This window comes from Chelonia mydas, chromosome 4, assembly GCF_015237465.2.
Source record: "Chelonia mydas isolate rCheMyd1 chromosome 4, rCheMyd1.pri.v2, whole genome shotgun sequence".
In the NCBI taxonomy this organism is placed as follows: Eukaryota; Metazoa; Chordata; order Testudines; family Cheloniidae; genus Chelonia; species Chelonia mydas.
In genome coordinates this window covers 98,650,384-98,670,606 of record NC_057852.1, presented here as the reverse complement: position 1 = coordinate 98,670,606, position 20,223 = coordinate 98,650,384, and the positions used below count along the sequence as shown (strand labels likewise).

Below are 20,223 nucleotides of genomic sequence, written 5' to 3'. Positions count from 1 at the left end.
CTGGAGTTAAAATGCAATACATTAACAACTATTCTGAACTATGGGTATTGCTGATGATAGATAAATTAGAGGTTGAGGTAGTGTTTTGCAGCACTAATTTGACCAGAATAGCATTATGGCTGATTATTGCACACTGTCTGCATGATCAATGAGGAAAATTTTGGTGTATTATATGAACTAGATGGACTAGACTTCTGTGCTTTATAAGTAATTTCATGCATAATTCAAAGATAAAATATAAGGGGGTTTTGAGCATTTTACCTATGTTTTCACCTGTATCATGTATGAGCTGTATGATGCTTTCAGTAATTATTTCAATACATTTTGAACATATTTCAATCATTTTGTACTATCTTGGACCCAGATTAGGCAAATATTGTGGAAATTATATCCAGACATTCTTTAATCAGCACAGTGTCAAAATCGGTGGACAGCCAGCTAACTTTGGATGCACCGTGACAGTGTTTCTTGGCAGAGAACTTTTTACACAAGATCTCTCCGGTTATTGCCCACATAAAATTGCGTAGAATATGTAGTACCCTCTTGCTGGAACAGAACAACACAATAATGGGCCTTACCATATGGCCTGTGAGCCACTCTATGATTGATTCCTAGTGAACTGTGGGAAAATGTCTGTCCCTTTAGGACCGTGGGAAAGGGGAATTATGGGAAGGCATTGGAGGACTGTCAGCATGCAAGTGATTTAGTCTGTGTCCTCATTACAAAGTGGGTGGGTTACCAGCCTGCGTGACAACGGCACCCAGCAAGCCCTAGCTAGCCAGGGTTTAAAGCATGACCAAACTCAGGCAAGAGAGTTGTGTGTGCTTGGGGAGTGGCAATACCAGAGTAAGAGCCCAAGTTAACTGCAATGAAGACATACCCTAACCCTGAAGCAACAGCAGACAAGAGGGTGCACAAAAAGAGGAAGGAAACCAAGCATATTTGGTGGTGTTACTCCTGGGCCCAGTAAAAGAGAGAGAAGAAACATAACCAACCAAAAAAGCCACCTTTAAACATTAACAGGGGAGCAGAAAATCTTACATAATACTTTTAAAAATATTTTAAAAATCAGGATATAAGTAGTGCTGGATCAAAAACTGTCTTTTTAAATTAATCAATTTCTAAAAATGTAATTGGACAGTGGCTTTGTAAGGTTAAATGTTTACCCAAATATCTGAAAGTATTGGAAATTCAGTTAATGTAAGTAACCAAACCTGTCTTATAGAGATGCCCTGAGAAAATCGTACTGTCTTCTGCATCCATAACAGTTTCATTTTATCAGTGACTACAGAAAGTGGAACACCTTAATTTTAATTGTATAGTGGTTGTGCCATTTTATGGTTTCTTTTACAGTCATCTCCACTACATATAAAAGTCTTTTGCTTTTTCATGATTAAACAAATAGCATGCAGAAGGAAGTCTTTCCACACTTTCATTAAAGGTCTTATGCTTATGAGATTTGTGGGGACCTAGTTCAACCTTAACAATTTGAATATTTTCAAGGTTTTGGATATCTTGTAAGTTTAACCATAACTCTCGGAATTTCATGGGTTCTAATTATTTTTTTTCAACTCACATTCTTGATAGGTATACTCAAACCACACCTGTGTGTCCACAATCTTAATTTCACTTTAACAGAAATGTGTGTGTGGCTCAGATACTTAACCATGGTGATTCTTGCTCACATGCAGAGGTCTGAACTGGTTACCAGAGCTAGGGTTGGAAAGGGACTTAAGGTTGCTCATTTTTCTTTGGAGTATTGAGCAGGGATCATCTGCTAGGATTGGGTGGGCATATTCCACACGGCTGATCTTTCTGAAATTACAGTGAGTGAACATTGCTGAACCAAGGCTCTCATGGTCTTTGGTTTCTGTGTTTCTAAAGAGTAACACATGCAGGAATCTAGAAACTAATGATTTTAGGCCTTGATCCCAAACTCACTGAAGTCATCAGCAGTATCTCTTGACTTCAGTGGGCTTTAGATTTATTTATATTTAAAATAATAACAAGACATCTATCCCAGGCTCTTGGCAGCCTAACACATAATACAATAAATGAGGTCCTTAGCCCAGTTAGTGTTTTTCCAGATATTTTCCATGTTTGTCCTATTCTGCTATCAACCATTATTATTCCTTCCTTAAATATTTATACATACATTGGCCTCTCCTTTTTGTTCTATACCTGCATTAGAAGTTATTTCCAGTTTTTAAAACTTAAACCCAAGCTTTTAATATTATTTACCCCAGAATTACCAGCAACATTACTTAGGATGCTATCAAAATAACGAGCAAAATTCTTAAAAAAAATAAATAAAAAAATTAAAAAAAATTCAAGGTGCAGCTATTGGGTTTTGTGCTGCCCCTATGGAAAAGCGTCCAAACCCTTGCTTACTTTCCACTCTTGCTTTTCTCTTTGTGAAGGACAAAAATGTGTCTTCACTTCTCTGACTGTCTTGGGATTCCCAGACTGTAGCAAACCATATATTTTAAACCACTTAACTTTGCTTTGGTTCTGAAATGGACTTTTTGCTAACAGTGTCTGGCTCCACCCTCACCACTTACCCATTTCTGCTCCTAGATGTTTACTGAAAGTCTTTACTACAATATAAAAGAATAGGCAGATTCAATTAGGAAAGATGCACTGTATGTTTAAGGGTAAATACTAAACTCTGGCCTAGGCACACTGGGTGCAACAGAGTATGTATGTATGTGTATGTAAGGGATTTCTACTTCTCTGCCAATCCTGAGGGCGTTCTGCGCTGAGCCAGTTCTGTGGTGCAAGTTAGAGCAACCTGAATGGGATGATACAACAGCCAGGGAGTTCTAGCCATATCTCATTTTCCTCAGTCACTGTGGCTGGCAGCTCTATGTTACCTGAGGATCCCCTATAGGGAAAAGATCCTCCAAAAGCTAGGTTAAAGTGGTTTCAAGGCAGCTCTGCACTAGCATCTCCTGTAAAGCAGGAGATGATCTTGACTATCTTTCCTTCTGCCACCACTCTAGGTGATCAAGAGTAAGTTATTAGACATAATATATGTGTATTATTTTTGATGTAAACTGAAATCATGCTTTCAGCAGCTGAGTCATTCTGCAATTTTCCACTGAATGCATCCGATGAAGTGAGCTGTAGCTCACGAAAGCTTATGCTCAAATAAATTTGTTAGTCTCTAAGGTGCCACAAGTAATCCTCTTCATTCTGCAAGAAGAAAAGGAGTACTTGTGGCACCTTAGAGACTAACCAATTTATTTGAGCATGAGCTTTCGTGAGCTACAGCTCACTTCATCGGATAAAGCTCATGCTCAAATAAATTGGTTAGTCTCTAAGGTGCCACAAGTACTCCTTTTCTTTTTGCGAATACAGACTAACACGGCTGTTACTCTGAATTCTGCAAAAGTCTCACATGAATGAATTCTCTTTTGCTTTGAAATGCATTATAGTGCTTGAATGATACTAGTGAAAATCTAGAGAGCTACTTATGTCCTTTGAATTAATTTGTTAAAACTGTAAGTAGGCTTGTGAAATGAAAGATGCCTAAACCAGTTTTCTGTCATATGCAAAAGGTAACAGATGCCTGAGGACAAGAGCCATTCTAGCAAACTATCCACATCCTGTTTCTTGTCAGGTGAATAACAGTCAGCATTTGTAGGGCCCACTCAGTGTGAGAATTGCCTAGGACAGGGGTGGGCAAACTTTTTGGCACGAGGGCCACATCTGGGTATGGAAATTGTATGGCCCGCCATGAATGCTCATAAAATTGGGGGTTGGGGTGCAGGAGGGGGTGAGGGCTCTGGCTGGGGGTGTGGCCTCTAGGGAGGAGTTGCGGTGCAGGGTGCTCTGGGCTAGGACCAAGGGGTTCGGAGGACGGGAGGGGGATGAGGGCTGGGACAGGGGCTTGGAGTGCGGGAGGGGTGCAGGCTCCGGGAGGCGCTTACTTCAAGCAGGTCCCAGAAGCAGCGGCATGTCCACCATCCAGCTCCTATGCATAGGGGCAGCCAGGCAGCTCTGCACGCTGCCTCATCTGCAGGCCCCGCCCCTGCAGCTCCCATTGGCCATGGTTCCCGGCCAATGGGAGCTGCAGGGATGGTGCTTGGAGCGGGGGCAGCGTGTGGAGCCGGAGAGGGGACGTGCCGCTGCTTCCTGGAGCTGTGTGAAGGGGGGAAAGCCCCCAACCCCGCTCCCCGGCTGGAGTGGCAGAGCAGGGCAAGCCCCAGACCCTGCTCCCCAGTGGGAGCTTGAGGGCTGGATTAAAAAGTCTGGAGGGCCAGATGCGGCCCCCTGGGCTGTAGTTTGCCCACCCCGGCCTAGGAGAGCACCAACATATATGTACAATCTCCTCCAAATTTAATCAGGCCCTCCTTTGACGCACAATGTTTCTTTTCCTCTCTGATTCTATTACTACATCAGTCAGTTCTCCCCTCTTTGTCTGCTTCCACAGCCCAATGGACAGGCTCAACAGGCCTGGACAACGTCTCCTGAACAGCTCACAAAATTCTGTACTCTCCTCCATGTACCAGAGCCATTCACGTATATATGAATTTATATAGATAGATATATATATACACACACACACACGTATGATGTGTTGCACAACCTAGTTTTTCTGGGGATATATATTAAGAGAATATAGATGTTGACTTATAAAGTTTTACATGCTTTGGGTCCTAACTATATGAGAGATCACTGCTCTGCCCATGCAGACTATGAAAGTTGAGGTCAGATGCTGTGCTTGTCCTAACTTCTCTGCGTGAATGAGCTGGGTAGAGCATTCATATGAGTGGGTGAAGGAAAAAAAAGATGGCATTTTGGTACTGGGGAAAGAAGAGGCTTTGTGATGACTTTGCCAATTATGATTTGTAATAAGTACATTTGAAAAAGTGCCTAGCAACTTTGTATATTAAATGCCTTTTGATTAATGCAAGGATTTAAAAGACCCAAGAAAATACCTAATTCTGCCTTCTCAGTGATGAAAAGTTTTTTTCCCCAAACATGTCTAAAAGAGGCCAACATCACAGGAACAAACCTCTCGTTTATAGGATTGAGCTAACAGTCACTCAGCCGTTAATTCCAGAGATTTTACTCAACTTTCTCTTACATATTTCAGGGGGAGGAGAAAACAGAACTGAAACTAAAATGAAGAACTGAAGATGAAGAAAAAGAATTCTGAAGGAAAGGTTCAACACTGGTTACTCAGACAGTTCATTTGTCCAATTCTGTGTCCAAGATTTCTGAACAGGTTAGATAAACACAGGTAAGGGATGGTCTAGACATATAGTACAGGTGGAATGGACTAGATAACCTTTCCTTCCAGCCCTAGATTTCTATGATCATGTATTCCAACAGACATTATTAAACTAGAAATCTTCCTCACAGTTGTCTTCATCCGCCATCCCTCAGGTAGGATCAAATTTGTGTGAGAGATAATAAATCTGAAGTTAGATAACACAGAGTTGTTTACCCCCCCAGACACACAACTGGATAAATGGACTGTCTGAATAACCAGGCTTGAATCTGGAATACATGCAAAGAAAATGGAAAATGAATACTCACCACTGAGATCTATGCTGAAAGTATTGCACTAAATAGGTGCAATATCTAGGAACTGTCTGATCTTTTCTCTAAAAATAATAATTATTAAGACCACCATCAAGAATGTTTGTGATCTGAATTGAGCCCCAGAGCACAAGGAAAATCCTAGTTGGTTTTAATGAGAGCTGGATCCCAAAATCACTACAGCTGAGCATAATGAGCCTGATCTTTAGAAGTGATGAGCACCTGAAATTCCAGTTAGTCATCAGAAGCTTCAATTGCTCATCATCTAAGAAAATCAGGCCCCTGGCAAATGAGCTGGTTGACTGACTAATGAGAAAAATGTTGTTGGTTTAAGATGAGAAATTGGCAATGCTATATATTTAAAAGCACAATGGGATATGCTAAGGATGGATTGATACCTTTCATTTTGAAACTGGTAGTTTTGTTGATTAGCTGCAACCTAAATATGATTTAAATGTAGATTGAATTACCTTCATTTTAAATTCCCTAAAGTAATTTGGCTAGAAGGAAGTAAATACATTTTACCTTCATTGCAAATTGTGCATCTAGTGTGACATATACACAGTATCCTGATTAAACCTTACTGAATTAAGATTAATACCTGTAAGGTCTATTGTATTAAAAATGCAATTGTTCATTATGTGTTATTGTCAGATTGTATGTGTAACTTCTCTAGGAGGAGATGTTATGCCTGTGTAATTCCTCTTTTGGTTACCAACCCTTTGAAGCTTTGCCATGGGGAGGGGACCAATTGTCTGGCTCATTATCTATTAATAGTCTCTTCAAAGGTTAAGACTGGATTCTCTAGAGACCAGCAGACAAAGAAAGGATGTTGGGATAAATAACATGGTGGTGAACTGATTCTAGGCTTGTGTTCTGATCCAGGGCCCTAGTCCTTAGGGAAGGGTTAGAAGGACTTTGATGGAGTAAGGCCTGATAAGATTGGGTGCTTATTCTCAACAAAGAGTAGGATGAATATGAAACCACAGGCAAACTCCTGGGTGGAGTTTTGAAGGACTGCTCCTGCTAGAACCCATGTTCAAGGGTGTGATCTGTGGTAAGCTTATTAGCATCCATGTAGGCTTTTTTTTATTGTTCTTCATGTGCCTTCTCTGTTGTGCTTTTACCATAAGAATAAAATAGGCTAGCTTAGGAAGAATTGTGTGGTAACTTCTAACTGTAGCTATTACAATGTGTACCATTTCTGTGGGGAGAAGCGAAGCAGGTCTGGTTAGGCAGTCTGTCTTTTGCTAGGAATAACACTGTGACCTAGTGCAGCCTGGAAATACCCTCGGTGGAGGGGGGAGAGAGACACGTGTCTCTACCCAAGAGAGGCGACAGCTGGGGGGGCCAGAAGCTCAAGAGTGGGTATCTTTGCTGCCCCATAGAGGGGCAATATGGGAGCTGCTGCCCTGAACTGTGACTTCTAGTACATAGCACATATTTAAAATAAGTTATTTATTTGAGATATGGAAGGGAACACTTGATGCTGTTGCTGTCCACTGAGCTAACAAGTGCCTATAAAAATGATACATGCACATTAATTGGTCTATAAAACAAAATGACTCGCGTTGTATATGTATATTGCTTAAACTTGTCATTAATATCCTTTCTAAAGTTACTGTGAATTAAACTTTCCTGCTTGGTAGCTGCTTTTTAAAGTTTTAATATTTCAATCCTTCTGATGTTGATTTCAGTATACAAAAAATAACCAGCCCTGAGTGCTGACTGTGGCCCTAGTGCTGCAAAAACTTACACATGTGGTTTATTTAGATGCTGTGACTAGCCACACTAAAGTCAGTAGGATTATCTACAGTGAGTAAAGTTTAAGCATATGCATAAATCCTTACAGGACTAGGGCCTCTTGGGACTCCATGGCTTGAGGGCTCCTGGGTTAATTATTATTAAATAAATAATTTAATCATATACCAAGAAAAATCACCCAGCAAAATATCTCCAGCACCAAAACTCTCAACCTACTCTCCAGCCTGCACGGAAGAGTGATGGAAACAGGAGAAGTTAGGTATGAGCATGACTGAACTGACCTAAAGTTTTGTTTAGCAAATTTCCTTCTTTAAATAGCATTTCCTTGCATTATAAAAGCACACCTGTAGCCAAAATGCTATATTCTGTAGTTCGGCTCCCCTTTGGAAGGAATAATTTTGTTTTCTGGCTATTGCTCTTCAGAAAACCAGGTAAATGAAATCAGGTCACACACTGTCCAAACATTTTGAACAATAGAATGAGCATATTCAATTATCCAGTTACATTCTCAGGCACATCTAAATAAAATGCGAACCAGATGATACATAACAGCAGCTTCTGAACAAAAGGAAAAGCCTAAAATACTGGTATGTTCACTGGCAAATCATTTTTAAATGTATTTATGGGGGTGGGTGACAAATCAGAAAATCTAAAATAAGCGTGCAAAAATACAAAAGCAACATGCCTAACATGTGACAACGGCTCAGCTCTATTATAACTGTTTACTTGTGGTTGTATTATCAGAACTGTCCTTGCCTGGGAAGACAATTATAAACAAATTCTGTTATGTTTCAGAGTAGCAGCCATGTTAGTCTGTATCCGCAAAAAGAAAAGGAGTACTTGTGGCACCTTAGAGTCTCTAAAATTCTGTTATGTGTTCTTGCAAAATATAAAGCATGCAAACATACACTGTGATAAATGGCATCATTCAAATACTGCTTATAGGAGTAGCTGGAACAATATATAAATAGAACCAGAAGTCATTAGATAAGAATTTAGTGTAGTAGTTCTCAAACTTTTTTATTGGTGATCACTTTCACATAGCAAATCTCTAAGTGCAACACCCCCTTACAAATTAAAAACACTTTTTTATATATTTAACACCATTACAAATGCTGGAGGCAAAGCGAGATTTGGGGTGGAGGTTGACAGCTTGCGACCCACCATGTAATAACCTCACGACCCCGAGGAGTCCCGACCCCCAGTTTGAGAACCCCTGATTTAGTGCTTTATCCAAAGCCTATTGATGTCAATTGAAAGTCTACCATTGACTTCAGCAGGGTTTGGATTAGGCCCTTAAACATGTATTAAATAGATTTTCATCAAATAAACCGAAATAGCAACACAAGCTCTTTTGTTATAATGACAATAAGATGATACACCAATAACTGTCTCCTATTCTTTACAGGAGAGGTTCTCAAACTGTGGTCTGTGTTCAGGTGGTCCGTGGATAGTTCCCTCTAAGGTGCGCGCCTGGGTGGCTGTGCACAAGAGAATGAAGGGCCACCCACCTAATTAGTGGAGCCATGGAAGCGTTGCTCCACTAATTAGGTGCCTGGATCCTGAAGAAGACGCATATGTAAGGTGAGATGGTGGCCTTGGGGGATTAGGGGGTAGGTGGAAGGGGGCAGTGGGATGAGAAGAAGGGGTGGGGGGAATTGGGAATGTGCAGGGCTGCGGTGGCCAGAGAAAGAGGTGACTTTCCCCAGCTCCAGGGCTGCGGCTGCCGGGGAGAGATGGCCCTCCTTCCCAGGCTGAGCTCTGTGGCTGCTGTGGCGGCGGAGAGACCCTGCTCCTTCCCAGCCCCAGCTCAGGGGCTGCTGTGGTGGGAGAGAGAGGGAGAGACCCCTCTCCTTCCGAGCCCCAGCTCGGGGGCTGCTGCGGTGGGGTAGAAAGGGAGAGACCCCCCTCCTTCCCAGCTCGGCGGGGGAGAGAGGGCACATCCATCACATTAGAAAGGTAAGACTACTGATATTAAAATATGACTTGTTTGCTTTTACTTGAAAAACAAAAAAATGTTGTTTATTAAGGGTTTTTTTAATATAATGCTTTTATCCAAAGTGCTTTACAACTAGCTAACGGTACAAACAACATTTGGAATGATCATTAAGTCGTCCGCCGAGACCCTCAGCAATTTTCACGTCCATGGGGAAAAAAGTTTGAGAACCACTGCTTTACAGGCATCCTGTGACCAAACGCATACAATGTTATGTTTTTGTAGCATAATGGTGCTAGTTAGTAGTGTTGTAATGTTTCACTGTATTAGGGTGGCTATACCCAAACTTTGTTTGTGAGGTAGATAAATGTGACGGCAATAAGAAAGAGGAAAGAATAGGAAGTAAACGGCAAAATCACTTCCGAAGTGTTCTTTTGCTGCAAAGGCAGAATCTCAAAAAAAATAGTTGCAGCTTCACTGCCCTGCTGTTCAGTAGCACTTCCTGTCTCATATGAGTGAGCCATTTGTTCTCCTCTTATTGGCAATAAACCTGATGTTTTTAACAATGCTTCTCCTCATTAAAATAATTCACTGTCTCACCATCAACTTTTTCTTGTACATAGTTTGTAAACACCACATTTTGTTATTAGTTACAGCAGTGTAAGTCCAGGGTAACTCCACTGAAATCAATGGAGTTACTCCAGATTTACACTGTTGCCACTGACAGCAGAATTTGGCCCTGTTTGTTGTGACCTGTGTGTGTCTCTCCACTATATCTTGTTAATATTAGGTCATTCCTATCATTGCATTTGTGTACATTGTTAAACAGGTGATTACAAGAAAAATAATTACTTTCAAAAGCCACTGATATTTACTTGTTGATGAATTGGAATGATTTTTAATTAAAAAAACAACAACTCTGAAATAAAATGGTCACAGCCAGAGTGTAGGGATGTGTTAATTACCTATCACTAACTGTATATTGTTTCCTCATACATACAATTAACTCGGGCTTGTTCTGGAAATTTCAATCTGTATAACCAATCTTGAGTTATTTCTCAAGAATAGTACAGTATGCAAATCCCTGTACACTAGTTGTGAAATTTTGTACATCTGTACAGTTATTTCTTAATACAGTGAATTGCAAATTTCTTTACTCTGGGTAATTAGCTGTGTTCTGGGATGATTCAATACCACACTGATACTACACTATACTGATAAATACAATATAAAAGCCTAGATAGATTGGTTAGATTAAATAGATCATCTCTCTCTGCTTGTATGGGCTCCTGAATTTAAATTTTCAAGGTGTTTGCCAGTATAAAGATGATTGCTTTTGTTTTTCTCTCACTTTAGCTGTAGCTAAAAACCTTGTATTGAAAGAGAAGGGGGGAAAGTTACCAAAGAAAATGTGACTGTTAAACCACTGCAAATGTAAGTGCCATTTAACGAATTTATTTTGATCTATAAAACCCTGCATCAGAGCTTGAAAAATTGACAAAACATCTACCAGCTAGAGGATTAAGCATATGAGCTAGAGGTGATAGGAAAGAAAATGGAGGGCCCCCTAAATGAACTCCAGTGCAGACCTAGTCTAGATTCACTGCCATTCCCTGCTGGTGATGAAGAGTGAGCTAGGATTTCTACTTGAGGTGCTGTTCAGTTTATGGCTCCATCTTTCCTATCAGCCTCTGGCTATTAGATGTCTGATATATTTGAACTCCTCACCCCCAGCTATTGGGAAAAGCAGCTCTCTCTTTCCTTCTAAGTTGAGTGATTGTCCCTGTTACTCTATCCTTTCTACTGGCTGCTTGCAGGGTGGGGTGGGGTGTCTCAGCTAATTTTGTCTCCTCATCCCCTATGAGTAGTTCTGGTGTCTGTCTGGGCTGCTGCTCTCTGAAAAGCAGCCATGAAACCGTCTAGAATCTTGCTAATTTCACTGTATGGGCCACAACACAGGAATTGTCTGACTGACAGCTGTGTGACACCACTGAGAGACATCTGAGAGACACCACTATCATTAAATAATTGTCTGATACCCCCATAATTTTGCACACCTGTGAAAATTTAAATTGATAAACATCAAAAAAGCTTTAAAATTGATATTCATTGAAATTATAAAAAAATTAAATCTCACAAGCCTAAATGTGTGTGTGAGCCTATGCAGCAAAGTTAGAATTAAGTTCTTAATTTTTGTTACTGTAGTGCTTATGAAAGGTGTCTGATTGATAGTCTACTAGATTAGAGTCCTCTATTCACTGAACAGTTAAAGCAGCAAAAAGTTTCCTAAGGCCTTGATCCTGCAAACACGTGCATGCTTAACTTTAAGCAGGTGAGCACTCTCACTGCCTATAAGACTTCTCACCAGTTTAGAGTTAAGTACACGTGGAAGTGTACGTCTACACTGCAGAGTTACAGTGCCGCTCAGAGATCACTGAAGGGAAACCACTGTTGTGCGTTCACACTGTCAGCTGCCCGTGCATTAGCATGTTCACACTTGCGACACTTGCAGTGGTATTCAGAGTGGTGCACTCTGAACAGCTATCTCACAGAGTATCTCTTCCTCTTCTGCCACTAAGAGTTGTGGGAAGGCGGAGGGAGACGTGGGGCATCCTGGGTCCTGTCCCAATGCCCCGTGATGCATTGCTTCGCATCCCAGCAATCCCTGTGCTCCGCCTGCATTTGGTGCCATCTTTCCATGGTTTGTGTACTGCGCGCTCTGCCTCTTCGGTCTGCAGGAATGGATCCCGCACTATTGACCAATATGCTGCTCGCTCTCACTAACACTTCATGAGTGGCAGTGGAGTTATCCCTTAAACTACAAAGGCAAGAGTAGCTCAACATTGATCTCACCATGGGTAGCAGCTATGGCACGAGATTGCTTGTGGCATTCACGGAGGTGTTGACCACAGTGGAACGCCACTTTTGGACTTGGGAAACAAGCACTGAGTGTTGGGATCACATCATCATGCACATCTGGGATGACAAGTAGTGGCTGCAGAACTTTTGAATGAGGAAAGCCACATTCATGGGACTGTATGATGAGCTCACCCCAGCCCTGTGGCGCAAGGGGCACAAGAATGAGAGCTGCTTTGTCGTTGGAGAAGCACGTGGCGATTGCACTGTGGAAGCACTTCAGACTGCTACCAATCGGCTGCTAACCAGTTTGGAGGGGAAAGTTGACTGTTGGAGTTGTGTTGATGGAAGTGTGCAGGGCTATTAATCGCATCCTGCTCTGAAAGACTGTGACTCTGGGCAACATGCATGACACTGTGGATGGCTTTGCACAAATGGGCTTCCCTAACTGCGGAGGGGTGATAGACGGCACGCATATTCCAATTCTGGCACCAGACCACCTAGCCACTGAGTACATAAATCAGAAGGAGTATTTCTCAATGGTTCTCCAGCCGCTTGTGGATCACAGTGGCCGTTTCATGGACATTAACGCAGGCTGGTCCGGAAAGGTGCATGACGTATGCATCTTTCGGAACACTGGCCTGTTCAGGAAGCTTCAAGCAAGGACTTTCTTCCCGGACCAGATGATCACCATAGGGGAAGTCGAAATGCCCATTGTGATCCTGGGAGACCGTGCCTACCCCTTAATGCTGTGGCTTATGAACCCATACACGGGGCAACTTGACAGCAGAAAGGAGCGGTTCAACAACAGGCTGAAAAAGTGCAGAATGACTACTGAGTGTGCTTTTGGCTGTTTAAAGGCCCGCTGGCGCTGCCTATGTGGGAGGCTATACCTGGCCGATGACAATATTCCTATGTTTATAGCCACGTGCTGTTCGCTCCATAATATTTGTGAAGGGAAGGGTGAAAGCTTCACTCAGGGCTGACCCACTGAGGCTCAGGGTTGGAGGCTGAATTTGAACAGCCAGAGACCAGGGCTATTAGAGGGGTGCAGCGCAGGGCCATAAGGATCAGGGATACCTTGAGGCAGCAATGTGAAGCTGAAATCCACTAATATTTGTTGCTATGCTCAGGAGTGCAGTGCTTATAATGCTAGGAGGTGATTGTGATTGGTGCAGACGATGCACTATGAAGGTTTAAGAAAATTGCCTGTTGCTTTGCAGGGCTCTGTTTGCTTTCAGTTAATGGAATCAAGATTTGTTTTGGTCTGAAAGCATTTTTATTAAAAAACAACAACCGGAGGAGAGAGACAAACAAAAAACACATCAGCATTGTGGGGGATGCGGAAAGGGTGGGTCCCAGGAGGAGGTGGGGTCCCAGGACGGTTAAAGATTTGTGTATGTCCAGGTATCCTATGCAACCTTATCCTTTGGAATACAGTTGCAGTGGGTACTGTTCTTGAGGAGGGCTAAACTGCAGAGGGACAGGTGTTGAGTGCAGTGGGTACTGGGAGTCCGTAGGGCTGGACTGTGACGGGGCAGGAGTGGAATGCAGGGGGTACAGACTGGAGCCAGGAGGTTGATAAGAGTGTGTTGGCGGTGTCTGGGGGCAGCATGGGAAAGAGTTTTTTGCAACAGCGGCTGCAGGGGAGGGTGGGTGCGGAGCTGCTTGGTTTGTAGTGCTAGTAGTGCCTGGAGCACATCTGCTTGGCGCTCCATAACTTTTAAGAGCCACTCCATGGCTTTGTTTTGGCATGCCGCATTCTCCTTTCGGTCCCTCTTCTTGCTGTCCCACCACTCCTTCAATTCTTGTTTTTTGGCTGCGGAGCGCATCATGACATCACGCAGAAAGTCCTCTTTAGTTCTTCGTGGCTGCTTTCTAATTCTGTGCAGCCATTCAGCTGGCGATAACAAAGAAGGAGGCTGGGCTCCCAAGGTCGTACCTGTGAAGCCAAAAAGCAACATTTTACAGAAGCAGTATTGTTTGCAACACCCAACCACTGATTCAGTGATTTAAAACACAGCCACTATTCACATACCTGTCACTAACTGGCTGACCCCAGGCAAGCGCACATGAGCCACAAAGCCCCCAAAATGGTGAGTAACCACAGGGGCAGGGGAAATCAGTGTTCCAGGACCATAGTGTACACTGGGCACGTGGCTCCTGGGGAGAGCCAGCACTGTAGGGAGGGGCCTTATAATCATTACTGTCCCCACATTTTCTACAGGCTGTGTTCATTATGGAAGATATCTCGCTGCTGAGGGTGAGCAGCGAATCAAGGGAGGGTCTTCTCCAAGACTGTGCCTTCTGCCCTGGCTCTTATGCAGCTCGCCTGTGTGCAGCAATAATCTCCCACCCACCCCCCCAAGTGACGTCAGGAAAGTTACCCTTAATGGGGCAAGGAACAAAGCAGCTCTGCCAAAGAGCCTGCGGCAGCGGATTACCCAGTATCTCAGAGAGTTTCGTGGAGATCTCTGAGGCAGATTCCCGGGAAGTGAGGGAGTCAATCAACACCCTGTTCCGCCATTCAGACTAGGCATGTGGTGGTACACGCATCCTGCAGACACAAGCCTTCTTTCTGCAACCCTCCTGCCCCCAACAATTTGCTTCAGAGATTCCCAAAATCAAAGTCACTTACCAGATTCCTCTTCTCCTGTTCGTGCTTCGCCTAGCTCTGACAGCTGTGACTGGCTAGCCTCCTCCGGGGTAGAGAAGAGCTCCTGGCTGCATACATCTCTGATCTCTGAGTTGTCCTCTGCCTCTGGGTCCCCCTCCAAGAGTTCTTCCTTCTGGCTCGGTCCACTCTGAAGTATCCACAGTGGCTTTCGCAGTGAAGGTGGGGTCGCCACCGAGTATCATGTCCAGCTCTTTGTAGAACTGGCAGCTCATAGGCACAGCATTGGAGTGGCGGTTTGCCTCCCACGCCTTATGGTAGGTGTTCTGCAGCTCCTTTGCTTTGACCCTGCACTGCAGGGTGTACCGGTCATGGCCCCTTTCTGTCATGCACTGTGAAATCTGTCCGTAAGTATTATAATTCCTACAGCTGGAGCGCAGCTGGGACTGGACAGCCTCCTCTCCCCAAAAGCTGATGAGGACCAGCAGCTCGGCATTGTTCCAAGTGGAGGATCACCTGGTGTGTGGAGCAGGCATCGTCACCTGGAAAGATGCGCTGAGACCACTGCACGCGTCACCTAGCAAACGGGAAGGGGACTTTCAAAATTCCCAAGGAATTTAAGGGGTGAGGCTTACGGTTGGTGACCTGAGGGCAGGGCAGTAAAGTTCAAACGGATGACCAGAGAGGTGAGAAGAGGTATTGTGGGACACCTCCTGGAGGGCAACTGCAGCGCTGTAATCAACCAGGGTGTCTATACTGGCACTGTGGTGCTGTATTGCAGAAAGCTGTACACCTCTTGTGGGGGTGTTTTTTTTTTGTTTGTTTGTTTTTTTACAGCGCTGCAACTGCGCAGTTTCTGCACACTAAGTGCCTTGGCAGTGTGTACACCTGGGGAGTTACAGCACAGAAAGCTGTTTTACTGCGCAGAAACTTGCCAGTGTAGACAAGGCTGAAGTATTTTTCAGAATTGGAGCCTAGTGTGAAAGGAGCACCTTGGAGATTGAAAGGATAGTTCATTCTCCAGGTCCATGCACACCTTAGCCTCTCTGGTAAGGAGGAAATCAAACAGTGATTTACATCATGTGGATAGTGGTACTAGAGAAATGGAATGACAGCAGCAACTTTATTTCAGAGAACAACGGGGTACTTTTAGAGTAGCAGACCTAAAAGTGGCAATTCTTCAACAAAAAAACTTCAAAAACAGACTCCGAGAGACTGCTGAATTAGAATTAATTTGCAAACTGGAAACAATTAACTTAGGCTTGAATAAAGAGTGGGAGTGGATGGGTCATTACAGTCTGTATGGTAACACCCATTGTTTCATGTTCTCTGTGTATATAAATCTCCCCACTGTATTTTCCACTGCATGCATCCGATGAAGTGAGCTGTAGCTCACGAAAGCTTATGCTCAAATAAACTGGTTAGTCTCTAAGGTGCCACAAGTACACCTGTTCTTTTTGGGGTACTTTTAAAGACTTACCTTATAATTAGAGATGGGCCCAAACCAACAAACTGGACCGAAGGAATTGCTAATGTTTGGACCAGAGCTGGTCAACATTTTTTGAATGACAATACACATTTTTTTCACAAAACTCTAATTTTTTCCCCCAAATTTGTGTGATACTTCTCATCACTCTTTTAATCAAGATTCATACTGCTAATCTTGTTGCAATTGCTGTAGAATTTTTTTGTTTACCACAAACCTGATTTGGGGGAAATCAAAAAGTTCGGCTAACCATTTAGAACACACTGTTTATTTTAAAAAAATATGAACAAAACAAATGGGGGGGGGGGAGTTAGTGTCAAAAATTGGTCTGTTTTGAGCCCTGCAAAATGAAAACGTCAAATTTTCAATACCTCCCCCCGAAACTGGTTCCCTCTCCAGCTCTGTTTAGGCCCCATCTCTGCTTAAACTGAATCCAGTGAGCGAGCCTCTCCTCTGCTGGACAACGCTGGGGCAGGCCACCCCTCAGGAGGTGCCGAGGCCGCTCCAGCACAGAAGGTCCCTGGAGGAGAGGGCGAGCTGGGGTTTGCCTGTCGCACACCCCGTCCCCCCCAGCACTGACACGACCAGGCCGGGAGCCAGGAAGCGGCACGCACCCAGCAGATGTCCCTGCCGTGCAGCTGTTGCTCGCATGTGACCGGCTGCACCGGGTTTGCGCTTAGTCCTAGTGCCCCGAGGCGCGCCGGGGCGGGCTCCTGTTGCTTTCGGATCGTTCGGTAAGTGGCGGCTCCTCCGAGCGGCGCCTCCCAGGCCGGAGCGGGGCTGCCCCCCGCCCCCGGCGCCGAGTCACTCGCGCGGGCGGGCGGGAAAAGGAGGCGCCCTCCAGCGCCGGCCCCGCATGCACCGCGCCGAGCTGCAGCTGCGCCCCGCAGGCGGGAGGGGGTCCCTCTCTCGGGCCCCAGGAGCAGCGCCTGTCGCGGCTCCCCGTCCCCAGCCCGGGCAGCCTCCTCTGGGAAAGAGAGCAGCAGGCGGGCGGCGGCAGCGAGCAGCCACGGCGGGGCCCTCTGGCGCCTACAGCGACCCCGGCGCAGGCCGGCAGCGTGCTCGGGCACCAGCAGGTACATCCAGCGCGCTGCATGCTGCTCCCGAGGCAACGTACAGCAGCCGCTGTCCCCAGCCCGCTCCGCTTTGGGTTCTGCCCTTCCCCGCCCTAAATACCGTGTGGGGTCGGACTCCTTCTCTAGCGCTCGCGGAGCGGCGCTTCCTCGCGCGCCCGCACATCCTGCCTTAGGTAAGTCGTTTGAGCGTCTGCAACCCTTCCTGTAGATCTGCTTGAGACGGGCCGAAACTGACCCCGAACTTGGGGGCAGCGCTACCCAGAGTGGGATGGGGTGGTTGGGGGGCGGGGTTTAATAGGGAGGTGTGGGTATAAATTGTTCAGTGCACACCGTCCATTGTAATACACCTGCCCCCTCCCCCAGCATGGTAAATACGAAAGTTTTTAATATTTTAATATCTGGGGCAATTGTATAGTTTTGTGAAGTAAAATAATTGAAACGAGTTTATGGACATGCCAAAATGCAATGATGTTTGGCCGTTCCGATGACATCTGCCTGTTCCACTTCCTCCTTGCTTGGGCTGATAGTGGTGTGGATTAAATCCTCAGATTAGATCTGTGCTCATTGAGGCTCAAAAGATCTGCCAAAATGACTTTACAGGGTCTGGTTTAAATGATGCAAGCAGGGAGATACAGAGATGCCCTCTCTGCTCTGAACACCCTGAACCTGTATGTTGTTTATGTAAGAGCACCTTATATTTTGAAATCTTTTGGTAGAGGATCATATTATTTACAGCACTGAGGCACAACAGAATGAGTTCAGGGCAATCTTACATACTACCTTTGTTCTGGGGTTTTACACATCAAACAGTTTTGTATCCATTTCCTAGAAAGAGTGAAACTGTACAAGAGCTAACAACAGTGTAAGTAGGCATTTGTACTAATGTGCGATTTTCATTGCAGAGTAGTCAAAACACCTGAGCTGGCAGGATATAGCTGCACCTGTGCTGGAAAATGGATACTTCATTGCCTGCTGTGGGTGCACCCAGAATATTCTGGTGGTTGTTAGTATAAACTAAACCAACCTTGCCATTTTAAAAAAGTTTGCTTAATTTTTGTGTAGGGTGTATGTTGCGTGGAGTCTAAGCACTTCAAGAGTCCACAATTTCCTTCTCTTTACTCTTCCCCGTAAAGGATCCATATCATTATCTCTACAATCCTTCTTTTAGCTCAGGAGCACAAGATGTAATTCCCTCTAGAACTTGTCAACATTGCTCCAGATGTCAGAAAGAAAAAGAGTGATCTTTTGAGAGGAACACAGTGCTCTTCTCATAGGGGTGAAGCCAGCCTCTGGTAGTCCAGGGGTCTCAGAATGCGAATTTAGATCCCTTAAACACAGTTAACAGGACTACAATCCCTTTAACGTTAACATTCATTTAAAAGAAGAGAGTGTGCAGGAAAGGTATGACATATGTGTAACTATTTTTAGTGCAGTTCTAAAAGATTGAGACCTTGTGTGTTGCATTTTATTTAGAAAAGAAGCTAATACTGCAGCTCTACAGTAGAAAACTGCTGCAGTACAGATGGAGGGATTTGTGACCCCAGTTAAATCCAGAGATTGAGTGGAACATTACTGTACACAGTGAATAAAATGTACTTTTGCCATGTATTAAAGCACAAATGGCTCTGAGCTGTGACAATGGTAATAATGGTATAAGAATGCTCATGAACTACTTTATAAGTAATGAAATATAAAATGGTCAAACTATGAAACTTTTTGTAAGCACTGTACAAAAATACTATTGGCTGAACTACTACGCGAGGAGGAAAAATGACAAGTCAAAAGGGAAATGGATGCATTCCATGATGTGGCTACTTCAAATGGGAATTCGCAGAACTTAGTCAAATGAAGAATTGGTGCCTCTAGGTGTACATTTTTGTGACATTCTGGACATGTCATTGAATAGATTAAGAGAAGTGAAGTTGAGGTTGTAACATGATTGGCAGTTGCATACTTTTTTCATGCTTCAACATTATAACTTGTCTAGCAAGCCGGCTTGTGTCTATATCCTTTGCAAACAGCAGGTTTTTTCTGACTTTCAGAGTGCTGATTTGTTAATGCATCTATTAATTTTTTTTAGTTTAGATAATATTAAACTGTTTTAGAAGCTTCAATACCCAAAATGTCAGGCAGCAGAGTATTAATTTCTATTGTCAGCAGTAGCACATAGCGACAGATGTCAAGAGCAGGAACAGTAAACTATTTATAATTTGCTGATGGTTTCCAGATTTGTTTATTACACAGTTATTTTGTAATTCATAGCATAATCAAGAGTCTGTTGCTACTTTCCTGAAAATAAGCTTACTTGTTTCTTTACACTCCATTTAACTGTTTTTAATTCATCTGATGCCATAGAGCAAAGTGCTAGTTAAAATAGCTGTGAATGTAATTATTTTAGGTGTGGTTATTATCAAGGCAAAGGACTTACCAAGGTTTTAAAACAGAGTGAAATGTGTGGTCTGATCCAAAGCCCACTGAAGTCAATGGAAAGACTCCTTGAAGAGCCAGGATTTTATGAAAGTACATGATAGCTGAGAAATTACTGGGGAATTTAGTGAAAGCATTGATTTCTGGAATTGGCTGTGACATTATGCATATATACCAATTAGGGTTGTAGAAGAAGTGAAGGAATAGATAATAAATTGCTGTGAGTCTCCCGAGGACTGGTTAGTGCAGTTTTTTTCTTTGTTGTCTAGCTGATCAAATTAAAACTATTTGAAAATTAAAAGCATCCTATGACATGATATTATACAGTGTGTCCTGGGACCGACACAGATACAATAGTAGTGCTTACATGATATGATCTACCCAGTTCTGAGTACTTATTTCAATCCTATAACAATAAAACAGATTGAAAACCTAAAATGAAGCTGAAAACAAAATAACAGAAATTATAAATTTATAACCACCTGCCCCAGAGAACAATCTAGTAGGTTTTATG

The 20,223-nt window shown here is 43.6% G+C and overlaps 2 protein-coding genes across 4 annotated transcripts in view; one reads left to right on the top strand and one right to left on the bottom strand.

Annotated features, from left to right (window-relative positions):
• Positions 1–13,376: 13,376 nt before the first annotated feature.
• On the bottom strand, positions 13,377–17,288 carry LOC119566168. Its single transcript, XM_043545816.1, has 3 exons — positions 16,821–17,288; positions 14,745–14,910; positions 13,377–14,048 (listed from the first exon to the last, which is right to left on the bottom strand). Exons 1-3 carry the CDS (start codon positions 17,286–17,288, stop codon positions 13,519–13,521), a joined length of 1,164 nt encoding a protein of 387 aa, XP_043401751.1. The 3' UTR covers positions 13,377–13,518.
• TBC1D1 (TBC1 domain family member 1) overlaps positions 16,712–20,223 on the top strand; it is a 207,408-nt gene continuing 203,896 nt past the window's right edge. The window contains exon 1 of one of the 3 annotated variants that reach the window (XM_037897936.2): positions 16,712–17,455. The gene's annotated coding sequence lies outside the window, so the exon portion shown is untranslated. The remainder of the gene's footprint in view (positions 17,456–20,223) is intronic. The other 2 variants (XM_027822175.3, XM_027822174.3) reach the window with 2 other exon arrangements.

Coding starts and splice junctions, on each gene's coding strand:
- LOC119566168 (XM_043545816.1), bottom strand. CDS start 17,288: ATGTACCTGCTGGTGCCCGAGCACGCTGCCGGCCTGCGCCGGGGTCGC. Junction 14,911..16,820: donor ACGGCAGGGACATCTGCTGG/GTGCGTGCCGCT, acceptor TGGATACTTCAG/AGTGGACCGAGCCAGAAGGA. Junction 14,049..14,744: donor AACAGGAGAAGAGGAATCTG/GTAAGTGACTTT, acceptor TTGGCTTCACAG/GTACGACCTTGGGAGCCCAG.